General features: G+C 44.6%; 1 protein-coding gene across 4 annotated transcripts in view; it reads right to left on the bottom strand.

Moving 5' to 3' along the window:
* The window catches only part of TSNARE1 (t-SNARE domain containing 1), a 496,003-nt gene that overhangs the window by 379,964 nt on the left and 99,565 nt on the right, over positions 1–16,474 (bottom strand). For all 4 annotated transcript variants that reach the window (XM_061374211.1, XM_061374213.1, XM_061374209.1 and 1 more), the window contains exon 3: positions 9,292–9,412. In XM_061374211.1, the coding sequence (XP_061230195.1) occupies positions 9,292–9,376 (85 nt within the window). In that variant the 5' untranslated portion in view covers positions 9,377–9,412. The remainder of the gene's footprint in view (positions 1–9,291; positions 9,413–16,474) is intronic.

The raw sequence follows: 16,474 nt of genomic DNA on the forward strand, positions 1-16,474 counted from the left end.
GCCTTTCCTGACCCAGCAGATATCCCAGACCATATAGCATCGTGCTCAGCATATAAAGATGGAGGAAGAAGAAGGAAGAGAAGGGGCATTCAAAGTGATGGTGTTTGTCTTCCCAAGTCACCTTTAGGTGTGAAGGGGCCTGTCCTGGAGATGGATGAACACCTGCCTGCTGATTCCCAAGAGATGGGCTTCTCCAGGGCTATACCAGCAATCAAAGAGAAGAATCCTCCTCCTCAGAGGCTCGGATCTCGAGGTGGGAGCAGGAGCGATTGACCACGTTTGTGCTCTCCATACAGTCAATGACCTGCTGGGCTACAAGCTGCACTCATGAGCTGAGGTTTTGCTAGTTTATATGTATTTAATTCCTTGGCCCATTACACTGGATGCAAACACATCCTAAAATACACTGAGCTCCAGCTCACCCAGTGTGCTCTGCAGCACCCTCTTTCCGCACCACAACAGCATAGGCAGCAGAGGTTAAATTTTCCCTTCCTAGACTTTATCTGAAGTTTCAGATTCTTTGGGTTTGTTCAAGCAGAAACTCTACAACTTAAATAAACCATGTCCGAAGCAATACAGCTAATAAAAAGTTTGCTTTGCGGCCACAGAAAAGGGGGCTGCAGCACACCCTCACCCATGATAACAACCTAAGCTGAGCCAATGTCTGATTCGTACCTAGAGAATCATAGGAACATGGAATAGTCCGGGTTGGAAGGGACCTTCAAAGGTCCTAGCCTTGTGACTTTGGACAAAGCAAAATCATGTCAAATACTATTCTAGCTCTCCTGACAATGCCCAACATGGTCCCTTCTCAAATTTACTGGAGTTACTACAGCAAAGGAGACAGAGCATGAAGACAGGCTGAGAACATTGGGGATGTTCAGCCTGGAGAAGAGAAGACTGTGTGGAGACACCAGAGAATCTTCCAGTGTCTGAAGGGGGCCTATAGGGATGCTGGGGAGGGACTCTTCATTAGGGACTGCAGTGACAGGACAAGTGGTGATGGGTTCAAACTTAAACGGGAAGTTTCAATTGCATATAAGGAAGAAGTTCTTTACTGTGAGGGTGCTGAGGCACTGGAATGGGTTGCCCAGGGAAGTTGTGAATGTTCCACCCCTGTCAGTGTTGAAGGCCAGGTTGGAAAGAGCCTTGGGTGACATGGTCTAGTGTTAGGTGTCCCTCCCTGTGGCAGGGGGTTGGAACTGGATGATCTTAAGGTCCTTTCCAACCCAAACAATTCTGTGATTCTATGATTCTATGTGCTTGACCACTCCCTGCACATTAACGTCACTGCAATCCAACATAGGACAGACAAGCTGCATTGAATTTCAACCCTGCTTGGTTTCCTGATATGCAGACATACATGTATTTTAGATAGATAGGTAGACAGACAGACAGACAGACACAGGATAGGATAGGCCAGTGTCTTTCCTTTCTATTTTTTCTTGTTAAAGATCACAGAATCATAGAATTATAGAATAGTTAGGGTTGGAAAGGACCTTAAGATCATCCAGCTCCAACCCCCCTGCCATGAGCAGGGACACCTTACACTAAACCATGTCGCTCACAGCTCTGCCCAACCTGGCATTGAACACCGCCAGGGATGGAGCATTCACCACTTCTCTGGGCAACCCATTCCAGTGCTTCACCACCCTCACAGTAAAGAACTTCTTCCTTATATCCAATCTAAACTTCTCCTGTTTCAGTTTGAACCCATCACCCCTTGTCCTGTCACTACAGTCCCTAATGAAGAGTCCCTCTCCAGCATCCTTGTAGCCCCCTTCAGACACTGGAAGCTGCTCTGAGGTCTCCACGCAGCTTCTCTTCTCCAGGCTGAACAGCCCCAGCTTTCTCAGAATATCTTCTTAGGTGCTCCAGAATATCTTACAGGAGGTGCTCCAGTCCCCTGATCATCCTCGTGGCCTCCTCTGGACTTGTTCCAAACAGCTCCATGTCCTTCTGATGCTGAGGACACCAGAATTGCACACAGTGCTGCAAGTGACGTCTCACGAGAGCAGAGTAGAGGGGCAGGATCACCTCTTTTGACCATCTATTACAAGATGGGGACCAGCAGCATGGTTTTTACATGTTTACAGTAGAATGGCTTTGGATGGCCGAGAATTGCACATAAAAGTGGTAAAGAAACAAAAAAGGTTCTCTTTACCCCAGAGATTTCTTTTTAAATTCTATGAAGTTACCAGCTTACCCTCACATATTTAATTAAAACACTCATCTATTCCAATGGTGTCTCCTGGTTTTGCTACTTATATAAATAAATGCACAAGTACTTCCCTGGAATACTGAGATTATAGCAAAGCATTTATTATAATGTTAAAAGTGCCAGAAGGGATGGGGCAGAGGTTTTCAAAACAAACACTTTCAAAGTTAATTCGGGTATGAAATTTAATCCCCTTGGCAATTTCTTTTGCTATAAAGCATGTTGTTCATTATTCTTTAATATGTTTTCTTATGTTTAGGTTTATTAATTCATTAAATCACTGCTATGATCTCGAAGAACTGAATGTAAACCAGAGAATATCCCCTAAGTTTAGTGTAGCTGGACTAAGGAAATATATCTATGGTGTTTGGATGTCTTGCACAATAGCAAAGGAACAATATGAAGCAATTCCTTTGTAAATGCCATACAAAACTTCTGGAGCTTGTCTAGTGGAAGAGATCATCTTATGATGTTTTTATACCGTTTTCATCTAGGCTGTGTCCTACACTTTATTTCAGGCCAGTTAATGACAGAGTAAATATGAGACCTGGTCATCTACTTCTGCACCATCATAAATTCAAGACAATATGACAGAACCTAAGACTTAAAAGCCAAAGTCAATCATTAAGACCCTCAGAAGCTTTTTACACATTTGACAAGAAGTTTTATTGCTTAATCCTATATAAAGCACAGGCAAGAGCACTTATACTCCAGGTGGTAACCTGAGAGTAACATGTGTGGACCCCTCTATGCATGGCAGATAAAAGTTGGTAAAGAAGGTCGCACTTTAAGTCCTTCCTTCTACCTGTCTGACAGGACTCCATCCCAAAATCATGCTTTGGTTCTGTTGCTGAATGTGACCAAGACCTGGCCCAATCCTTCAGTTTTAAAGGCTTTAACTTTAGAAAAGCCTACATCTAATATTGCAGAATAGCTTTGAATCTCCTAAAAGATTAAAAAGTGTTGTTCTTGCTTTATCTCACTACTTTAACTCTTTCTAATGCTTTATACTAAGGACTTCTAAGTGCACAGCTGAGTCCCTCATTGCTCCAATGAAGAACAGTTGTCACAACCAGACTTATACCACCTTCTAGACCATTTAAACAACACCCCATGCTGCAATGACCAAGGGTTTCAGCGTCCCTTTAACAAAGCATTGCAAGTACTGGAAGTCATTTAAGAAGTCAATGCACGAACAAAGCAGTGTTTCCCAGTACAGAAAAATGATTAACCAACTGCTTAATGGTAATTAACCTTAGGGGGACTCCTTGTGTACTCAAGAGTTTGTTATGTGCTTCAACACTCTACAGTGCGAAGATGTGAAGCTGGCAATGGATTCCTTCCCATGGTTTGCCATCAGACCCAGAGCTGCAGTGAGACCATGTGGTTGCCAGGCAACTGTGTTGGTTCATCCATGAGTTTTGGGGTGAGTTTTCATTTACAGAATCCCAGACTGGTTTCAGTTGGAAGGGACCTTAAAGCTCATCCAGTTCCAACTCCCTGCCATGGTCAGGAACACCTTCCACCAGAGCAGGTTGCTCAAGGCCCTGGCCAATATCTACCCCAGCTTTAGCCACTAGACTTGGGTCTCCAGTAGAGCTCTTGCCCTCCCCATACCACCAAAGGGATCACAACTGGTGTGAGCAATTCCCTCCTATGCAGCACTAGAGATCTGCAACTTTGCCAACATGGAGGCAACAATGAACCCTATGATGGGTTTTTAAAGGATAAATCGCTCTCCAAAACTTCTAGGAAAAGAGCAAAATAGCACTGGAGAGGACACAATCATAGAATCATAGAATGGTTTGGATTGGAAAGGACCTGAAGATAATCTAGTTCCACCCCTGTGTCATGGGCAGGGAACGCACACACTAAACCATGTCACACAAGAAGGACGATGACTGCTAAGTCAGGACAGAGACAGCACTGCCAGCATTTACATGTGACTTTCCACCCAGGAACTTGCTGCAGCACCACAGAGGCAGCTAGAGAGGGGTGAGCAAAGAAAATTATAGATCCAATTCCTGGAATAATGCTGGAACAAATCATTTAACAATTGCTAAGTACCCAAATGATCATTAGGTGATATATACCCACTGAACACTGCCAAGAACAACTTGCACGGACCAATCTAATTTCATCCTGCGACAAGATAACCAACCTAGCAGACAAGGAGAAAGATGCACATGCGATATATCTTGAGTACAACTCTGGCCAGTGTCCCACTGAGTAACTTCATGAGCAACTGAAGGAAGAATGGCCTAAATGAAGTAAAAATAAGCACTGACCCAGTGGCTGTTTAAGCACACCTAGAAGCACTGCACCTCCAGAATATGGAATTACCCTTGACACTTCCAACTGGCATTTGAGGCACTGGCACAGGCTGCCCAAAGAAGTGGTGAATGCTCCATCCCTGGCTGTGTTCAAGGCCAGGCTGGACAGAGCCTTGGGTGACATGGTTTAATGTGAGGTGTCCCTGTTCATGGCAGGGGCTGGAACTGGATGAGCTTTAAGGTTTTCCAACCCAAACCATTCTATGACTCTATGATTTAATGTCCAATGCACAGCAAGGTTAATAGAAGCAGTGTTAAAGATTTCCTGGCTTGTAGCATTTTAATTCAACCTCTTTGAATTCCCTGACCTCTGAGCCTCTTCGTGTATACAGCAGGTCTTGTTCACTTCCCCTACAGAAAGATGGTTTGGGGAAGACAGGCTGACCATGGTAGACTCCACATGTTACACATACCAAAATCATAAGAAATCAGGTTTTAATTCCTACTGCTTTAGTGACTGATCTCTGTTTATTTTAGACATAGAATCATAGAATCATGGAATCACAGAATCATAGAATGGTTCGGGTTGGAAAGAACCTTAAGGACATCCAGTTCCAAACCCCCTGTCATGGGCAGGGACACCTCACATTAAACCATGCCACCCAAGGCTTCATCCAACCTGGCCTTGAACACTGCCAGGGATGGAGCATTCACAACCTCCCTGGGCAACCCATTCCAGTGCCTCACCACCCTCACAGGAAAGATTTTCCTCCTTATATCCAACCTAAACTTCCCCTGTTTAAGTTTTAACCTGTTACCCCTTGTCCTGTCACTACAGTCCCTAATGAAGAGTCCCTCCACAGCATCCCTATAGGCCCCCTTCTGATACTGGAAAGAATACCTTTTTTTAAGTAATTTCAATCTTTTTCATTTCTCAACTTAGAATATAAAAGCCAAAATAAAATACCTAACAAATTCCTACTATCTACTTTATAACTTTTCAATGCAACACCAATGCATAGCTGAAGCCCAGACATGCTCCTACACAGAAAAAGAGGAACACAGAACCACAGAATGGTTTGGGTTGGAAAAGACCTTAAGATCATCCAGTTCCAACCCCTGCCATGGGAAGAGACACCTCACACTAGACCATATCACTCAAGTCTCTGTACCACCTGGCCTTCAACAGCGCGAGGGATGGAGCATTCACCACTTCTCTGAGCAACCTGTTCATTTGGGTTTACATGGATTTAGGGGAGCAAAATAAGGATATGAAACACAGATGCTGCTGGAGAAGGTCACAACTCACCACTGCAAAGCAGGGACACAGGTTACACCTCTACTTGCCACTCCACACTGCTCTTTAGTGGCTGTGGGATGACACTGTCAGCCCCCAAAGCTGCTATATTCCATGTCATCCTCTTGGTCTCTATGTAGCACAACTTAGGGTGCTCCCTAGCCACAGAACATTTGAGTTTTGATGAGTGCAATCTCTCTTTTCTCCCAACAATTTCAAATAGGGAAATATTAACAATAATGATAACAATAATGATGATGATCATAGTGATAATAATAGTAATAGTAGTCATAGTAGCAGTAATAGTAGTACACTTGTTCCCCTCACCCCCAACCAAGACTCTGGATACCCAGCAACACCACCAAAAGCAGAGTTTGAACCACAGTTGTCTGACACTCAGAAATCCCAGGCAAACCAAACTCCCCCCAAAACTGCCTCCTGGATTCCTCCAAAAACTGCAAATGGACCCCATGGATCATTCTAACTAGGCTGGTCAACAAGGTCAACCACCACTCAGTCCATTCAGTGATAGGCTCTAAGTCCATCCATCATCATGCCAGCCCAGGGCCAAGAGAAGAACCTTCATGTAATTATTCTTTGTCCATCCTGGGGAGCGCATTCGGATTGAGCATGGAGGAAATGCAGCCAACATGGACAGATTGGTATGAGGACAGAGGATACCCTTTTGATAGTACCACCTTTTATTAAACAAACCAAGCCACCAACCTCTTGAGTCTTTGCTTTCTTATATGAAATTAAAGGTTTCTGAAATCAAGTCCCCAGTGGTTCTGTCTTCCCCCATCCTACTGCACAACCGCTTGCTGTGACAAGCCTCCAGCTCCTTGCATGAGCTAGGGCTGCCAAAACCTGTTTGGTTTTTGCTTGTGACTTCCATGTCAATTTAATACCAAAAGGCTATTGAGCAGTGCCACCCCCATCACCATTACTGTTGCATCTGTTGGGTGCCTGAATATTACTGTTGGACCACACACCACCATTGGACAGGGATGATGGCATCTGGTATATTTATTTACTAGACAAAAAGAAGAGGTTTAAAGCACATACAGAATGCGTCCATCGATTTGTCCCTGCTGTGAGCAGACATACGTACACTGGCAGGAAGGCTGTGCTCTTTTGTTCCAGCCATACCATGATCTAATAGTTTGTCTTAGTGAGCCAGTCATCTGTCTTTCAGAAGCAGGAGGAAGACAATTAGTGCTGCATTACCCTCTCCTGACACTTAATTAATGTCAATACTTAGGGATACTACAACAACAGACATCCAGCATGTGTTACTCAGTCTCCCATGGTGAAGGGGCATGGAAATCAATGCTGGTTCACATGAACATCTCTGATCGAGACACACATAAGGGAGACAGGTTTCTCCAAGCTGCCCTGGACAATGCAATCAGGCTTCTGCCCTTGCAATTCCTGCCATAGGTGCCAAGCCAAGAGACCAACTTGGTATTCAGCAAGTCCACAACCAATTTTGGCTTCCCGGGGAAATCAACCCTGGAGAACCACGGAGATGTGTCCATCGCAAATGCTACCCAAGATGATGTGAGCATGCATGAAGGGGAAGCCAGAACTCAACTCCAAGACATAAACCAACATGTTAACAGGCTCCAGTGGGCAGCCAACAGACCACGGACTCAGGAAAGCTGATATTTCCACATCAATTGCTTTTACAATCCACTGATGGTGACTTCAGCATCACATCAGTAACTGCCAAACACTGGGCAAGCTAGGCACAATGAGGTATCCCTTCAAATATTGAGAGACTGCGAGTGTCTTAAATTATTCTGTGCATTTGCATTAAAAATAGTGGTCTTTTCACACAGCACAATAAGTATTCATGTTTTTTTTAACCTAAACTACAATTCACAGAGATTCATCATTTGTCTGGTCCACATTTCAATTTTCTTTTCTTACAGTTCTTTCATTGTGCCCAAGTATCTCATTCTTCTTTGCTTTTATGTCTTTCATTTTGCCTTGTAGAATAGCCTAAAAATCTCTATTTACAGCTGCACAGACAACTCACACTTAGCTCAATACCTTCTCCCTGTTCAAAGGAGAAAAGTCATAATCACACCCAAACTTGTAGGAAAACAGGAAACCAAGAGAAAACTATGGGGTTTTTTTTATATATATCCATCCAAGGGAAACAGCTATTTGTAAAACAATTAAATGTTTCTTGAAGAACATTTGCAACCCTCAAAACTTGAAAATCACATCAGGCTGCACTAATAAACAGCCCAGTCAAAACCAAAGGCAACTGAAGAGAGGGGTGATGTTCTTCCCTGGTGCAAAGAGATAACACAGCCCTTTATTGTGCTATAAAATCACATTCCTGATGCTTCTGCAGAGGTCTGCACTCCCAGTTCACTGCAGTGCAAGCCAGACCCAGGACCTAAATTAAATGCAAGGATATGCTCCAGCTAACAAGGCTTCCTGAAAGCCAGACTAGATTAACCCAGATCCAGCCCCACAGCAGTTGTCCATCTGGATCAGAATGTGGTGCATATCTGGGCAGCTGGAGCTGTGGTCTCATCTGCCCATTCCCATGTGGACTGGCCTCAAACAGTAGCTCTGAAGTGGTCAGGATGATACCTACTTTAAACCTCCATGCACAAGCCAGCCCCACATCAACAGGGACAACCATTGTGCTACCCAGTGTTCTCTTGCCAAAGAACATCTCCTGTGTCAAAAAGGGGACACAGTAGAGTCAACACCTTCAACACACAAAAGCAGGAGGTTATAATCATTACCTGTGCTCCATGTTATGACAGTTACATTATGAATTTGCTTTTATGAAGCACAGCTTTGACTTGCACATTTGGGACCATTTCAGATGCACAAGTTGACACCTGGATGCTTTTCTCTTCCTACTTTAGCATTACTGGAGTCCTTTGGGGCAAGGTGGGAACAGGTACAGGAAGCACATCTGGTTTGTGCTTAAAAACAGAATCCACAGTCATTTGCAAGACACTGTTTACAGTTTCAGCATTGCCTGAGCCAGTTTTTGATCCTGTTGCCACATCTGAACAAGTTTCCCACAAGCAAGCAGCATCCGCAGCAGCTAAGTTACCCTCTGTGTTGCCCTTTGCACATCTTCCCACCTACTCCCATTGTCTGCAATGAGCAGAGCAACCACTTGGACAAACTTCTTGCAAATGTGATGGGTAGGTGAGGAAAGTCATGAGCAGGGCTAGAAAACATGCTACATAGTCCTCTAAAATACCTCCAAAGTCCTCATCATTGCTGCTCTTCCATGTTACAGCCTGAAGTCCTGAGCACGTTAAGATGTGGTGCCTCATCATATAAGTATGATGTAAACTGAACCCAACAGAAGTTGGGTTTTCACCTTTGAAAATCAGTATCAGAACTGGCCTTTGGAGCCAGTGTGATATTTATACATCAGCCACATTGAACATGAGCAAGTAAAACTACAGTCCCCCACGGAGACAAGTAGAATACCTTACAGGAAGGGATCAATACCTTACCAAGAGGTTGATAGCCTTGTCTTGAAGGGCCTCCAAATGGATTCCTGCTCCCAAATCCACTCCCATCAATGGATCCATAAGACATTTTCTAGATAGCAAGGTGCAGGATTATACTTCAAACCTAAGACAACAGAAAAAGACAACACTTAAAAGTCAGTTCAACACCAGTATTCCAAGAAAAACAGGAAAAAACTAAAGCTAAATGAAATAAATATAGGAGTATCTCCAAACTTCAGGATGCCCACTGCACTAAAATCCAGTTTTCCTAGACCACACCAGACATAAGGGGCAACCAAGTCATTCTAGCTCCCTGTGCCTTAATTCCTCCAGTGATAAAGGACAACTATTCATCTGTTTCAGCCATGGCAAGATTTAATTCCCTGCTGTTCACAAGGTGCTTTGAGATCCTGAGCTGGTAGGCAAAGACTTAGGCACTCGATCAACAAAAGGTAATGCTGTCTTCTGGAACATTACCACTCCGCAGCTGGCTAGGAGTCTATCCATCACAGCGCAGTCTTGATGAGCTCTCAAAAGAGACATTTTACTGCTATATTATAAGCTCCTGGGCCTCTGGTATAAGTATTGGAGCCAGAGTTATTTTTCCTTGCTAGTTTAGAAAAAAAAGGGGGGAAAAAGGCAAAAGGAAAAGCTGCAAGGTAACAGCAGCAGGATGGAATCAATGCAGCCCTGTCAGAGAAAGACTGAGCTGCATCAACAGGATCATGACCTGTTGAAGGAGGTGATCCTGCACCTCTACTCTGCTCTTGTGAGAAAGCACTTGGGACTATTGTGGGCAGTTCTGGTGTCCTCAGCATAAGAAGGAGATGGAACTGTTGGAACAAGTCCAGAGACAGCCACGAGGATGCTCAGGGGCTGGAGCACCTCCTGTATGGAGACAGGCTGAGAACATTGGGGCTGTTGAGCCTAGAGAAGAGAAGCTGCGTGGAGACCTCAGAGCAGCCTCCAGTGTCTGAAGGGAGCTACAAGGATGCTGGAAGGGACTCTTCATCAGACACTGTAGTGACAGGACAAGGGGTGATGGGTTCTGACTGAAACAGGGGAAGTTCAGGTTGGAGATAAGGAATAAGTTCTTTACTGTGAGGGTGCTGAGGCACTGGAACAGTTTGCCCCCGTCTTTCTTATAAGTCCCCTTCAGGCACTGAAAGGACACAGTAAGATCTCCCCAGAGCTTTCTCCAGGCTGAAGAACACAACTGTCTCAGGAGAGGTGTTCCATCACTCTGATCAGTTCTGTGGCCTCCTCTGGACCTGCTCCACCAGGTCCAAGTCTTTCCTCTGCTGAGAAAGATACTGGGGTGTAAGGCTGGATAACAAGAGATACAGTGCTCCATCCTGGGCTTAGGTACTCAAACTGTACATGGCCTGGACAAGACACTGTCCCATTGACATGCAAAGAGGTGGGAATGGTCACCAGCTTGCAGGAGCTGCTTGACACATGGCCATATGTTGCGTGATGTCCTGATGTATGCATTGACAGATGCCTCAGCAGAGGGCTGAAGTCTCTTTTGGGTTGTGTTGACACAGTGGTGTATTTGCAACTATTCCTTTTGTGCTCCATGGAGAAATCCCCAGTTGTGGGCTGCACTGGGAACAGCCTAATGGTGTGGGACACTTCTTGTACTTCAGTCTTCTTTTTTTCTTTCATAATATCAAAACCAAGCAGATTCACCACTGACATTCATCACACAGGTTAACTTTAGGACTAAAGGAAATCACTCACCATTCTCACCTAGTTGGGCCAGATACATAAAAAAGGATGAAAGCACAACTGCCTTCAGAGACCAAGGGATGGAGCTAAATCTATTAAAAGCAGAGTAAATCCAGCGTACAGCTTCTCCATCCAGCCCCAGTGTACCACGTATGCATGTAATTGGCATCTAAGGCTGCAGGTGCCCCTAAGCCACAAATCCTTCATTTTAAGAGAACTTTTAGCACAAACCTATGGCAGCAACCTGCAATAGCCCAAACAGCCAAAGAGAAGGATAAATGTGTGTATTTGTGTGTGCGTTGAGGAGACAACAAATGAAGTAAATGAGAGGGGAACTTAAAAGAAGCCATCTGCAAGCCAAGGGTTTCCAAGACACTCAACAACACAATAACAGTCCCGTCAAGCATGTCAAACTATAAGGAGCCTATAACGTCTTGATGGAAGTCATTCATCACAACTACTAAGCACTACAAGAAACAAGATGAAGATTCACTCGGGGAGCCTGCAGCAGACTTAAGAACAACTCTTATCTTCCCCAGGTCTCAGATTTGCCCACACCTCCCACAGTAACACAACCTCCATTGCAAAATCCAACCAAAGGTCCAGCAAAATTCCTACTTGGGAAAATAAGGGCACATAGAAGACAATTACAAGAAACTTTCTGGGCAGGGATAAAGACTGGTGCTTTCTTTATCTCAAAGCATGGCTACAGATTAAAACCACTGCAAGCAGGGAAGCAGGACAACCAAGAGCTTGAAAACAGAGGCTGATCTTGACCCATCCTTTCTCTTTGGAGATAAGCAAGTGGAAGCATTTGCTGCTATGACTTCCCCAGGGCCACACACAACAAAACGTGGACTGAAAAGTCTACACAGTGTTGTAAAATGACTTGATTACAGCTGGGCAAGCGTCCCTTTGGCAAACAGTGAATGCACCTATTTTTGTCCCCAGCAGAGCGGTGCTAAAGGGGGAGAGCAGGATGGCTTCTAGAGCACTCCAAATGGTTTGTGTTCATTTATCACTTTCAAAGCTTCCATTTTAAAACTTTTTCTCCCTCTGAGGGAGAAAAAAAAATAGAGAAAGAAAATGAAATATTTTGGTTTAGTTCAAGCATCCTTTTTAGCAACAACCACCTCCCACCCCGTCCTACTAAGCCATTGAAATACTCGCTATTCACACAGCTTCGCAACCACACTCCTACCCCACAGTAAGGTATTTACAGGAAAATGGAAGAGTAGATCTAAATGCCTCTAATTTGATTGGCAATAAAAGCATTTCCCTCCCCATCCCCATGGCACCTCCTAAGTCTTTTGTCTACTGCTCCTTAGGGAGACTTGTCCAATTTACAGTGAAGGCAGTTGGTACAGATTGGAACAAGTATTGCCTGAAATACTGGATACAGGAGGGGAAAGGAAAGAGAGAGAAAAAAGCATTTTATCACAGCTTTAGCCTCATCACCTAAAGCACAAATGAAGGAACAACCACCCTCAAGCCAGACTAAGAGGCCATCCATCCTGCCAAAGACATGCATTTGTATTATAATGAGATGTGACTACTTCTTGCTTTATATACCCAGTAGAAGTTAATCATGCAGGGGATATAAGAGCAGGATGCAGGTGGTCAAGGAAAGGGTTGGTCCATGCTTCCTGGGTTGGGAAAGACACTGGAAGGCAAAATTAACTAAAGATTTCAGGTTGGATATAAGGAAGAAGTTCTTTACTGTAAGTTGGTGAGGCACTGGAAAAGGCTGCCTAAAGAAGTGGTAAATGCTCCATCTCTAGCAGAGTTCAAGGTGAGGTTGGACAGATCCTTGGGTGACATGGTCTAGTGTGAGGTGTCCCTGCCCATGGCAGGGGGTTGGAACTGTATGATCTTAAGGTACTTTCCAACCCAAACCATTCTATTTCCTTTACACATATCAGTCTCCATTCATGGCCATGTTATTAGTAGTTGGAATGAAAGTGAAGATTTCAGTATGGAAGAAATAGGTTAGAGAGCACTTGTGCTGGTTTTGGCTGGGACAGAGTTAATTTTCTCCATAGTAGCTGGTATGGGGCTGTGTTTTGGATTTGTGCTGGAAAGTGTGTTGATAACACAGGGATATTTTCTTTACTACTGAGCAGAGCTTTACACAGAGTCAAGGCCTTTTCTGCTCCTCACACCACCCCACCAGAAATTAGGCTGGGGTTGGACAAGGAGTTAGGGGGACACAGCCAGGACAGCTGACCCACATGACCCAAGGGATATTCTACACTCTATGATGTCATGCATAGGATATAAAGCTGAACCCACACCATTCGATGATTCTATAACTCAGAACAATCCTAACAGAGCAGAAGTGATGTTCAGCAAAGAGAATAACATGCTGCATAATTCAGGTCAGCTGCAGGGACCTGAATTTAGAAGCAGCAAACAGGAGCATTAATGGACTATGGGGAACAACTGTCCAGTGCCGCAGGGAAGAATGGAGGGATACTACAGCTGAACATCAATCTGCAATGACATTCCATGTAAAAGTGGGAATGTCATCGTGGGATTCACAAGAGGGATTACAATCTTCCAGACAGGTGGCGTAAACCTTTTGCTTGACCCACACTGCACAGTCCTGAGCTGTAGGCAATAAGCTCCAGCACAGATTCTAAAGACAGTCTAAGGGGAACTTGGAGATTGACAACAGGGCAAGACAACATGACCTGCCAGTAAAGCCTGAGTAAACGGTGCTGCTCTGCCTATAGAAGGGAAAACTGATGGGAAAACTTGAGCCTTCAAATCTGTGCAAAGCTGTTACAAAAGACAGGGAGGAAAACTTTCTTTTCATCTATGTTGGACAAGGCATGGGAGTAGCTCTAAGCCAATGCAGGAAAGATGAAGTGAGACACTGGGAGCGTCTATGAGGAAGGATAAAACACCTCTGGGAATAGGTAACATGGGGAAGGTCTCCTTACACCTGGAGGCGATAATGACAGTAGTAAGCCAATGGGTTGATCTGTTTAACACCTTCATCTGATCTGGCTGATGGGGAAGAGTGTACCCTTAGCAAGTCTGCTGGTCTCACTACTCGAAGGAGTAGCTGATATACCAGAGGGTCATGCTGCCACAGGACAAGCTGGAAAAATGGGCCAACATCCCAGAACAGTTGAGAAGACCATCTAGGCCAATCCCTCCCTGCTCTGAGCAGGATCAGTTAGAGATGTTGCCCAGGATTGTGTCCAGTTGGGTTCTCACTATCTCCAAGGATGAAGACTACACAACTTCACCAGCAAAAGTCTAGCTTTTGACATCCATCAACCGGAGTCCTTCCTTGGTATCTAAGCAGTCACATCATCCAAGTGAAGATCATGGATGATTATGGGATGGGAAGAAAGGGTCACACAATGTGGTCAACTGCAAAAATGGTCACAAACACAGAACTTTCAGACTCCTAACTTCCAGGCTTGCATTTGCAAGTATCCCAGACTGAGCATTCACTGTTTTCAGGACCGATCCATCACACTGCAGGGAGAAACTCCAGATTCCTCAGGAAAAAGCATTAGGAACTTGGCTATGGATTCAGTGGGACTCCCTGGCAGGTTAAGAGCCAGCTGAAGCCTAGACCAGGCATCAAGGTGGATTCCTTCTCTTGAATTCCCCAGTGAACTGTGGGCTCCTCTCATCAGGATTCTTCCTGCTTGGGAAACAGCACTGCTCCCACAACACAGACTGTTCCTGTTCACAGTAAAATCAGTTTGGATAATGATAAGGATAATTACCTACCATCAATGAATGCAGGGGGTAAGGAAAACAGCAGCACTCTTGTCCTCTATTCCCAGCTCTACCAACACCTCCCTGATAGAGAAGTACCTTCACTGGGGGCTTCACAAGTGATCAGTGATGATGACACCTGCATTTCTGGATGACCAACTACGGATACATTTTCCTAAGGCTTCAACTCATATGAAATCATTGCACCAACCAGCCTGACCTTCTTCATAAAGGTCAGATCATTTCACACAAACCATGTTTATGCATCAACCCCTACAGCCTCTGTGGTCAGAGCAGGTCACCTCTTCCCATAAGAGCCTCTCTGAGGCTCCAGCTAATGAAGGATCAGCCCCAGCCTCTCCATCAGTAGACCTGCATCTTCTCACCTCTTGAACTTTGCTGTTTGATCTCTCTGCTGCCTCCTAACCTTCCCTCAGATGAACTGAACAGATTGACCCCTTTCATTTCTCAGTAGGAGACTTGGTTACCAGTGCTCACAATTCACAAGAAGGGAAAACACTCAGCATTTTCATGCTTTTCCATAGAGCTCTCTCAATTTCTCTGCCTGTAAAATGGACAGACAGATACAGAGCCTTCCTATTTGCAGACCACCAGGATTAACTTTGTTAATATGAAAGCTTTTTTGAAGCTCTGAGATGAAAAGGGCATATTTGCAAGTGTGCTGCTTTCCCAAATCCCCTTTATAACAGTTTGTTCCCCAGCCTCGCCTCTGTCACTCGTGTCACAGATATACCACTTTTTAGCTTCTCAAGGATTTTCCTCTATTATTAAACCCAAAACTCAGTAAAACTTTGTGCTGTTCACCTGGAAAAATCACAGGATCACAGACTGGTTTGGGTTGGAAAGGACCTTAAGATCACCCAGTTCCAACCCCCTGCCATAGGCAGGGATGGCTGATGGACAAATCTCAAGTGCTCACTAAGCCTCCAGACACAGCTGTCATAGGTCAATCAGAATAGCCATAGGGGGATGATTTCCTCCTTTTCCAGTCCTTGCTTTTGAAGTAATTTATGCTCCTCTGGACCTTCTGTGATGTTTGTGATATTAACATCATGTTCTCAGGTGGATTTGGGCGGGCAAAGCAAGGAAAGCAGTGCTTAGGAGCTAAAGAAAGGAGTGGCAGGAGAGTGGTCCAGGAGCAATTCTCTGCTGGCAGCACGGCCAGGGATGCAGCAATAGAGATGCTTCTTCCTACTTTGCTTCTCAGTTAAGTTTTAATGCTGATGGAAGATCCCTGGAGAGTGAAGTCATCTCTGTCCCCATGGCCTAAGGAGCACACTGTCTAGCCTAGGTTGACATGGTACAAAATACGGCAGCAGCAGCAACAACAAACAAGACCCCAGGACATTGTATCTGTAATCAGACTCCCAGAAACTTCTAGAGACACATATGTAGTACGTGACAGGCACAGAGTTAAGTTATGACTGTAAACAACCCTGATTCAACACACTGAAGCACATTCTTGTCTACCGTCCTCCAGCTGAAGCGTACTACAGGGCGAAGTGAACGCCCACAGCCTTAAGGCACTGTGGAGTAGGTGCAAAGTAAAACCAGCACTGATTATCTCACAAACGAGCTGCTGCTGCTATTCTGGCGATCAGCTAAGAAACAATGAGAACAGTTCTCTTTTTGCATTCATCCTTGTCAAAGCCTTATTTCAGGAAAGCATCTGATCGCTTTCTTAAGAGACTCT

Source organism: Neopsephotus bourkii, unplaced genomic scaffold (assembly GCF_033783945.1).
Source record: "Neopsephotus bourkii isolate Nb327-2 ecotype Australia unplaced genomic scaffold, CSIRO-AGI_Nbou_v1 NB_1637, whole genome shotgun sequence".
NCBI classification, from domain to species: domain Eukaryota; kingdom Metazoa; phylum Chordata; class Aves; order Psittaciformes; family Psittacidae; genus Neopsephotus; species Neopsephotus bourkii.